The sequence below is a fragment of the Vipera berus genome (assembly GCF_964194415.1).
Source record: "Vipera berus genome assembly, chromosome: 12".
In the NCBI taxonomy this organism is placed as follows: domain Eukaryota; kingdom Metazoa; phylum Chordata; class Lepidosauria; order Squamata; family Viperidae; genus Vipera; species Vipera berus.
Window position 1 is genome coordinate 5,181,761 of NC_138215.1, and position 9,542 is coordinate 5,191,302.

Consider the following 9,542-nt stretch of genomic DNA (forward strand, 5'->3'; position numbering starts at 1 on the left):
TACAAGCTCAGCGGTACTAAAGCCAAGTAACGATAAAATATAACCATAAAACAAGCACCTAAGCCTCACCTCCCACCCCCACCCCGATTGGATGCTTCCGGCAAGCTCCATGTACTTTCCTTCTGTTGCATCTATTCTATTCGATCCTATCTTTTAGCGCCTGGGTAAAACAAACCAGATCCTGACGGCTTTGCGAAAGGCCGTGAGGGCCTGCCAAACGAGCGGGATGAGACTGTTCTGACTTGTTGACCTTTTCCGTGAGATGATGCTGGCAGACGGCGTTTCGTCACGTAAGAACAGAACCTACTTGGAAATTGTTTTAGAATGCAAGCTATTTTTACATCAGCACTTCCCTGTAAAAATAGCCTGCATTTTTAAAAACATTTCCAAAAGACGTTCTGTACTTAGCGCGATTCGTGATACTGCAGAAAGACTTGTGGCAATGCTGTAGCTCCTCCTGCCACCGCCGCGTTTTGTGTTTTTTTTGGCCCACTGCAAGTTGCTACCTTGATTCTAAAAACACCCCTGTTTTACCGGGGGGCTTGATACTCCTTCGTATGTATCCCCCTTGGTAAAAGTGGCAGTGAAAGTCGCAAGCTATTTGTTTCTTAAGTTAATTCTTATTTGATGATTAAATAATCAGTATAGAATTAATTTTTAAGTTGACGGTTTTTTTAAGTCTCCGTAATCATTGCAGGACAGCATATAAAAAAGGCCAGTAAATGCTCTACAGGTGATCTCTCTCTGCTCCAGCCCTGCTTACTTCAAAGAAGTGGGAGATTAGTAGTGCAGAGATTTTTTTTTTTACTTCCTTCCGTTTAGGTGGCTGGTGCAGTAAGGGATCCATTTTGCCTCTAGGTTGCAGGCAGTCCTCAAGTTATAACCACAGCTGGACCTGTAATTTTGGTTGTTAAGTCACTCCGGTCATAGGTTAAGAGACCCACATGATCATTGGACTTGATTTTTACTATCATTTTTATGGCGGTTATTAAATGAATCATGTGATCCTTAAGCAAATCTATTCTCCTGGGTGTTTTTTTTACTGGAAATTGGGGAAAAAAATGCCTCAAACCATGGTCACGTGACTGTGGGACACTGCAACCAATCATCAATGTGAGCTAGGATCCCAAGTTCCCCAAATGTGGTCATGTGACCACAGTATGCTGGGAGCAACATTTTGCAATGACCAGAAGTGTTTTATGGGCCATGAAGCTCCCTTTCCAAGCTGTTGTTAACTACAAGCGGTCATTAAACGACCGGTCCTAAGTTGAGAACTACCTGTACACCCATATTGAGCAAGATTTCAAAGCTGTGGGACGTCTTACTCTGCTTCTCATTCCTGAAGGCAATTCTAGAGAGCCGTGTGCTTTTTGTTCTGCACCTAATAGGCCAGACATCTTGGGCAAGAGAAATACAATGAAAAAGAGATGACACTGTTAAAAATCAGCAGCATCTTTCTGAGGTTGGAAAAAAAACAAACACCTTCCTCAAATTACCTGCAGCCCAATATCTCAATGCTAATACACAAATCTGCCACAGTGGATTTGAAGCAGTGATTAAAAAATGAAGCTTTCCCATTTTATTTTTGTCTGTTTTGTTTCAGGAGCCTTTATAGAGAGATACTATTTCTCTCTCTCGTTGCTCTTGGAAGAGATAATATTGATATAGGTAAGCTATCTGTAATCTTCTCCTTAGTGTGTGTTAAATGTTTAAACTGTGCAAACTATCGCTTCTGGGCTTAGAAAGCATAATTGTATTTGAAAAGTCATCTTAATATGACATACATGTATTTAATCATTTTGTTCTCCAAAATAAGGAATATATTTGAGCCAATGACCCGGGGAGGATTAGGTTCAGAAAGTCAGGTAGAGAAACTTGTGTAAAGTTGAATAATTAAATTTGCTTCTCTGGGCAAAAATACTTTTCCCAACAAAAGATCCATAACTGCAAACTTTGGCTTTCTTTTGTTTTGTGATGGACTGAGAAAATTTTCCCATTTTTCCCAACCTTGATGCTGTTTCCAGGCTGAATTAGCATCTCTTCCCAACAGCAGTCATTAACTAAAATATACCAGCCCAGTTCCAGCCTGAAGGACAGCCCTGGTAACTGCTAGTGACAAAAGCTCCCAGCATCGTTTTAAATTATGCGAGTTTTCAAATCAATCAATCAGTCAATCACCGGTCACAACCACTTCTTTTCAGCACTGTTGTAACTTTGAACAATTGTTAAATGAATAGTCATAAGTCAAGGACTCGCTGTAGTGGCTACATATAAGCCTCACAAAAAGGACTTTGAAAACATGAGCTTTTAAACCGCATTTTCTTACATATTTTTGACTGGTATCTTTTTGTTTGTGACTAGATTTTTATATGTATAGGTGTGTGTGTGTGTGTGTGTGTGTGTGTGTGTGTGTGTATACATATGTATATATCACACAGACATATCTATCTGCTTATCTATATCTTTCTATCATTATTTATCATCTATATCTCTATCATCTGTTATCTATCATCTATCTGTCTGATCTATTTATAACTGTTTATCATGTCATTATTTTCTGTCCATCTGTTCTATCTATCTATCCACCCACCTATATCTATCTATCCATCCATCCATCCATCCATATCTATCCATCTATCCACCCATATCTATCTATCCATATATCTATCCACCTATATCTATCATCTATCCATCTATCCACCCATATCTATCTATCCACCCATATCTATCCATCCACCCATATCTATCTATCCATCTATCCATCCATCCATCCATCCATCCATATCTATCTATCCATCCATCCATATCTATCTATCCATCCATCCATCCACCCATATCTATCTATCCATCCATCCATCTATCCATTCATATCTATCTATCTATCTACCCATATCTATCTATCTAATCTATCCATCTATCCACCCATATCTATCTATCTATCTATCTATCTATCTATCTATCTATCTATCTATCTATCTATCTATCTATCTATCTTATCTATCTATCTTATCTATGTATCTATCCATCCATCTATATCTATCATCTATCCATCTATCTATCCACCCATATCTATCTATCTATCTATCTATCTATCTATCTATCTATCTATCTATCTATCTATCTATCTATCTATCTATCATCTATCTATCTATCTATCTACCTACCTACCTACCTATCTATCCATCCATCCACCTATATCTATCATCTATCCATCTATCTATCCACCCATATCTATCCATCTATCTATCCACCCATATCTATCTATCTATCTATCTATCTATCTATCTATCTATCTATCTATCTATCTATCTATCTATCTATCTATCTATCATCTATCTATCTATCTATCTATCTATCTATCTATCTATCTATCTATCTATCTACCTATCTATCTTTCTATCTTTCTATCTTTCTATCTATCTATCCCTCTATCTATTGGCCGACCTACCTACTTATCTGTCTTGTGCATCTGCCTCCCTCAGCCCAGCGCTATAGGCATTTTCTTCCTCTCCTTCCAGATGCTTTTGACAGAGAATACAAGATGGCTTACGATCGTCTTACCACAAATCAGGTCAAGAACACCCACAACTGTGATCGGCCACCTAGTACCGGAGTGATGGAGTGCCGAAAGACGTTTGGGGAACCCTATCTCTAGACAGAACCAGGGTGCGTCACGAGGTGCTTCTTAGGCAAACGACAACAGCAGCCACCGCAGCCTTCAGAAAGACTCCTCTTCCGCTGAGAAACACCCCCCCGGGCCTTTGTCTAAAGGAGAATTCCTGTAGGGAACACAGTCCTGGGATTACGAAAGACACACACACACACACACGGGCTCCAGCTGGCACAGAATCTGGAGCATTTTGCGGCAGAAAAGGGCGAATCGGGGTGGACCAGAAACAGGCATCAAGGAAGCTTTTCAAATATTGCGTTTGCAGGGGAGGCGCAAAAAGTTACAGAAGGCAGACCAAGAGTTATATTACAACAGATTTTAAATTATTCATAGCAAGTTCATATTTTTTTAACTTTTTAAATTCCTAGAGTGAAGTGAAGGGACTTGGTTGCCTAAGCAATACTTTTTTCAGAATATTGCTGTGTATAGGAACAGGTCTTCTTCTCCCCCCCCCCCCTTCCTTTACTTTTCTAAAGAAACACTTCTTTCATTTTGCTTTTTTTTAATGTAATACAGAACTTTCAGTACTATATTTCCTATTCTGCAAAATCTGTATCCACCTAGCTAATTTTAGCTGACAAGAAACAGGAAGCTTTCTTAAGTTAATCGGCTTTGTCACTGTCTGAACGTGGAAGCGTGAGGCCGCTTTCCTTCTCTCCCACGGAACGGAGCTTCCCCCATATTTTTATATGAAAAACCTGATTGAATATTGGAAGCTACCGCAAATCATTGCAGAGGACAGTCTCAAGAGGGCTGGAGCAGAACGCCCGCCTCTGTACAGGTAGTCTTTGACTTACAACCACACTTGGGACCAGGATTTCCGTCACTGAGCAAAGCAATTGTTAAGCGGGTTGCATCTGATTTTACAACCTTTTTTTGCCACGGTTGTTAAAGCAAATCACTGCCAGGGTTAAGTCAATTGTTAAATTAATCCAGCTTTCCCCACTGACGTTGCTTGTCGGCAGCCAGCTGGGAAGATCACAAAATGGTGATCATACGGCCCCAGGACCAATTTTGACCACGTGACTGGGGGTGCTGTGATGGTTGTAAGTACAAGGATCGGCCGTAAGTCACTTTTTCCAGGGCTGTTGTAACTTTGAACGTTCGCTAAAAGGAACGGTTGCAAGTCTAGAACCATCTGCATATTCAAGGGAGGAGCTGTGAGTCTGGAGATCTGCAAATATTCGGGCAATATTCCATCTTTTCGTTTTCTCTTGCTGGTGTTTGTGCTTCTTTGTTTTCCTAGCAATTGGAGGAGGATTTGGCCTCCCCATTTTTCAAACTGGCATATTGAGAGAGAGAAGTGGGTGCCTGTAAAAGGAGCTCTCTGCCAGAGGTGCAGAGTGCTTCAGATTCAGAGCCTGCACACTGCCAAAGACGCTTTGGAGGGCTTAGGAACATAGAAGCAGCATCTGGAAGCAGCCATGTCTTTCAGGTGTTGCAGATCTCTGTTCACAGGGCTTAGCAGCCCCTCCCTCTGATTCTCCAAAACATAACTCTTACGGCAGGGGTCTTCAAACTTGGCCCTTTTATGACTTTTGGACTTCAACTCCCAGAATTCCTCAGCCAGTGTGCCTGGCTGAGGAATTCTGGGAGTTGAAGTCCACAAGTCATAAAAGGGCCAAGTTTGAAGACCCCTGTCTTACGGTCTCGTCTTTCTTATTATCTAATTCAGGGCTCTCCAAACGTGGTAACTTTTAAGACCTGTGGACCTCAACTCCCAGAATTCCCCAGCCAGCATGAGCGTGAATTCTGGGAGCTGAAGTCCACAAGCCTTAAAGTTGTCCAGTTTGGAGGCCCCTGATCTAAGTTCGAGGCAGATTTTATCAGATTCAAGCCTGCACTAATAGTGGTGGGATGAAGGTGTATTCTTAATCCAGGAAAAAACACTTCCAATAGAAAAACCGGAAGGCAAAAAGCTAATTCGTGGACATGTCCAGTAATTTTCTTTTCAACAAGATGAAAATGGGTTTGCTTTTCTTCTCTTTTTCTAGAGTAATTTTTGACTTGGCATACTTGCCAAGGGGCCTGGGATTTCTTACTGCCCAACACCCCCCCCCCCCTGTGAACAGTAAACACTAATTTAGCTTTTTTTCAAGATCATCCCAAACTAGCTGCCCACTGCATAACATCATTGAGATTTTGATTCCATCCGTTCCCCTTGTTTTTCAAGGTTCCCCAATTTTAAACAGTATTTGCCCACCTATTTGAAGAAACTTAAATCTGAAACCATTATATGCTATGGAAAACTGTTAGAATCTAAGGCACAATGCAGCAAGATTTTTTCCCCCTGCAATTCTCCTGTAATTTTCCCCCGTGAACTATACTTTTCTACAGTTCTGCATCCAACTTTTATTTATTGTTGAATTTTTAGACTGTCCTCTCTAGGAATTGTATGATTAAGCTGGACGTTCTAAATCAGTGAAGAGACAATTTCTAAAGTCACTTAACCGCTAATGATTTAGCAGTGTTTGAGATATGTGTTGGTTAATTTCCGTCTACAATTTGTAAGTTATTGTATCTCTAGAGAAAACAAATGTAAGTGCCTACAGTAATACATTTGTGCACCACTGGTCATCCTTGTTTAGTGACCACAGTTGGGACTGGCCATTCGGTCATTACGTGAAGCAGAAAAAGAAAAATCACAATGTGTTTATGATCTGACTTCGGCTTTCCTTTGCTTTACCAATCTGCGAAGGTCATAAATATGAGAATTGCTCACACAGCCAATGTTGTAACTGTGAACGGTCGCTAAATAAGGCAGTCTCTAAACAAGGACTACCTTAGCAGGTACGAGCTTCCGAACTGTATGAAAGCCACTATTTCAGAGTATTTTATAGCCATGACGGAAGGATCGGCTTCTTCTTGAGCTGTAACTAAGGAATTAAAAGAACCACTAGCCAGAATCAATGCTTGGGCTGGCAAGCATCATTCATTTAGCAGACGTGCTTCCGGATCAGGAATATTTGCTTGGAGCTTTGCTTCACCCAAGACAGGGGTAGGCAACCTTGGCTCTTTTATGACTCGTGGACTTCAGCTCCCAGAATTTCTGAGCCAGCCACGCTGAGGGGAAAGGGAGAGGTTTCCAAGCTGAGCCATGCTGGCTGAGGAATTCTGGGAGTTGAAGTCTACCAGTTATGAAGGGGCTATATTCTCCCATACTGGCTGAGGAATTCTGGGAGTTGAAGTCCACGAGTCATAAAAGAGCCAAGGTTGCCTACCCCTGACCTAAGAGAACAACTGAATGTTGACGGGGAAAAAAAATGTCCAGGTAGTTCTCGACTTACGACCACAATTGAGCCCAGAATTTATGTTGCTGTTAAGTGAGAAATTTGTTAAGTGAGTTTTGCCTCATTTTACAACTTTTTCTTGCCACGTTTGTTAAGTAAATCACTGCAGTTGTTAAATTAGTAACACGGTTGTTAAGTGAATCTGGCTTCCCCATTGACTTTACTTGTCAGAGGTAAAGTGGGGGTCCCACGATCCAAAGACTCTGCAATCGCCCTAAATATGAGTCAGTGGCCAAGCCTCTGAATTTTGATCACGTGACCACCGGGATGCTGCAACGGTTGTAAGTGTGAAAAATGGTCATAAGCCACTTTTTCCAGTGCCGTTGTTAACTTCGGTCACTAAATGAGCTGTTGTAAGTCGAGGACTCCCTGCAGTCTCATTCTAATGAGAGCACTTCCTATCAGCTCCTCTCTAGGTGTGGTTGAAACAAAAGATCGCGGCAAAAGTAGCAGGCTGCTATTAAGAAGAGAGTCTATCATTCGGTTTAAGTAGGAATCACCCAGGCTTCGCAGCCAGCCAGCTAGCCAGCATGGACAGTCTTCGTGGACAGCCAGAGCATCTAACAGAGAGGTGTTAAATCATAGAAAACCAGAAACATCACTACAGGCTAAAAATCACAAGACTAGGTCTGATTGTCTTTGGCCGCCTCAGGCGGGCCAATTCACAGGAGAAGCCAACGGTGCCAGGAATGGCTGGTGGAACAAGAAGACGGGGCAAGCAGAGAAGCTGCTGACTTGATGCCGGCAAATCAGACGCCAGGTTGAACACACAACAACCGGAAGAAGCTGTGCTTGACGGGAGAACTCGCCTATAAAGTCACCAAGAATCGGACACGACTAAGTGGTTAAAAAACAGAATCTTCAACATCTCACTAAGCATTTAATGATCTGCTACGTATCCATTGCATCAAGTTCAGGAAGTGGATCGTAACCTTGACCTTCTCTGTTCGGTCAAGCAATCCAGGTAATCCCAGACTTATAACCACAATTGAGCTCCAAATGTATCTTGTTCAGTTCCCAGATAAGTTTATAACTCATCTTGGAGAACAAAAGAGAATTCTGGGGCCTTTGCTGCCCAAACCATGAAATTCTGCCTCATTTTATACTCCTTTAAAAAGCAACCCGGGACTTTTTATTATTACTATTATTTTTAAAACAGTGAATGAAAATGAAATATGGCTTTCCCTCCTCCGAGCATGCTGTTTCATCCTAATGTTTTGGAACAGTTTTGTACTTGCACTCATCATGAACCCAGTCTCCCCTCTTGTTTGCTTCAGGGCATCAGATGGAACAAAACGTTTGTAAAACTCTAATGTTTAAATAGGGCTTTATCAAGAATCCGATAAAGTATTTTATCTTAGTTAACTTAGCATTTCAGTAGGAAATATTTTACTCCCAAAGACAGAAATGGAGACTTGTTACATGTAAATGTGTATATAAAATATTAAAAAAAATATTGGTGGGTTTCCAGAAAATAGTTGTATTTCTCAAAAATATGATCTCCCTGGAATTTCAAAACAGATGTTTTATTAATTTGCAAAAGAGCACTTTCACAAAGGAATGGTTGTAGATTTGTACATATGAACTGTTTACATTTTGTTTACCAAAAAAAGGGCATCAGTTCAAGTGTTTTATTTTTGGTTTCAATTTGTAAGTCAATTTCGAGGTGTATATTTCAATCTTCACAATGGGAAAACGTATTTTTTTTTCCTGAAATGTCATAGAAAAAAAGACTTATTTAAAATTTTACAAAGACTAAATAAAGAAAAGTTTAAAAGAAATATGCTTGTAGATATTTTTTGTTACCAAATGGGAGTACCTGTAATTCCACTTACTTTCAGGCTTCGTAAGGCTTCAGTATCGAGAACAGATAGAAACGGGGGAAAAAGATCCGCAGGCTACAATTTCTATTCCCCCCCACCTATTTTCTGCTTTATATCTCTAGCACAAACTATGATGTCAGCCCTGCAAGACAGACCAGATCAAGACTGACTTCAGTTATTACAGACATTCATTACACTGTATATAACAGTGATGGTGAACCTTTTAGAGACAGAGGGCCCAAACTGCAACCCAAAACCCACTTATGAATTGTTGGGTGCCGGGTGGGCGGTGGCCCATTGGGTGGACGTGGCTGCAGTGGTAATGGCAGACTGGGTGGGGCTAAGAAGTTCAATCAATCAATTCCAACTTTGCGAGATCTTTTTTTTTCCTGCGAGAAGTTGAAATTGATTGATTGAACCTTTTTTTTGCACACTGCAGCAGAGGCCTAAAGCGAAAAGGTTTTATAAAACCCAGCTGAAGGCCTAGGACTGGGGTAACAGCGTGCGTGTCCACAGAGAGGGCTGTGCATGCCACCTGTGGCACGCGTGCCATAGGTTTGCCACCACGGGTATATAATAACAGATCTTGAGTCTTCCCTCCCACTTCCTCTACATCCCATAGTATCTCAAGAGCCAACTTGAGTTTCTTCTACATAATATGTCCCTTCCCAGGGTTTAAGCTTCTGCCTTTGTTTCTGTAATGCCTTCTGAATACAGGCAGTTCCCAACTTGCAACCATTTGTTTAGGTAAAGGTAAAG

General features: G+C 41.1%; 1 protein-coding gene across 3 annotated transcripts in view; it reads left to right on the forward strand.

Moving 5' to 3' along the window:
* The window catches only part of DENND4A (DENN domain containing 4A), an 82,992-nt gene extending 74,263 nt beyond the window's left edge, over positions 1 to 8,729 (forward strand). For 2 of the 3 annotated variants that reach the window (XM_081337563.1, XM_081337565.1), the window contains exons 30-31: positions 1,604 to 1,668; positions 3,519 to 5,169. In XM_081337563.1, coding sequence (XP_081193689.1) covers positions 1,604 to 1,668; positions 3,519 to 3,655 — 202 coding nt within the window. In that variant the 3' untranslated portion in view covers positions 3,656 to 5,169. Of the gene's footprint in view, positions 1 to 1,603; positions 1,669 to 3,518; positions 5,170 to 7,612 lie in introns of those variants that run through there. The other variant, XM_081337564.1, reaches the window with a different exon arrangement.
* The last annotated feature ends 813 nt before the right edge of the window (positions 8,730 to 9,542 follow it).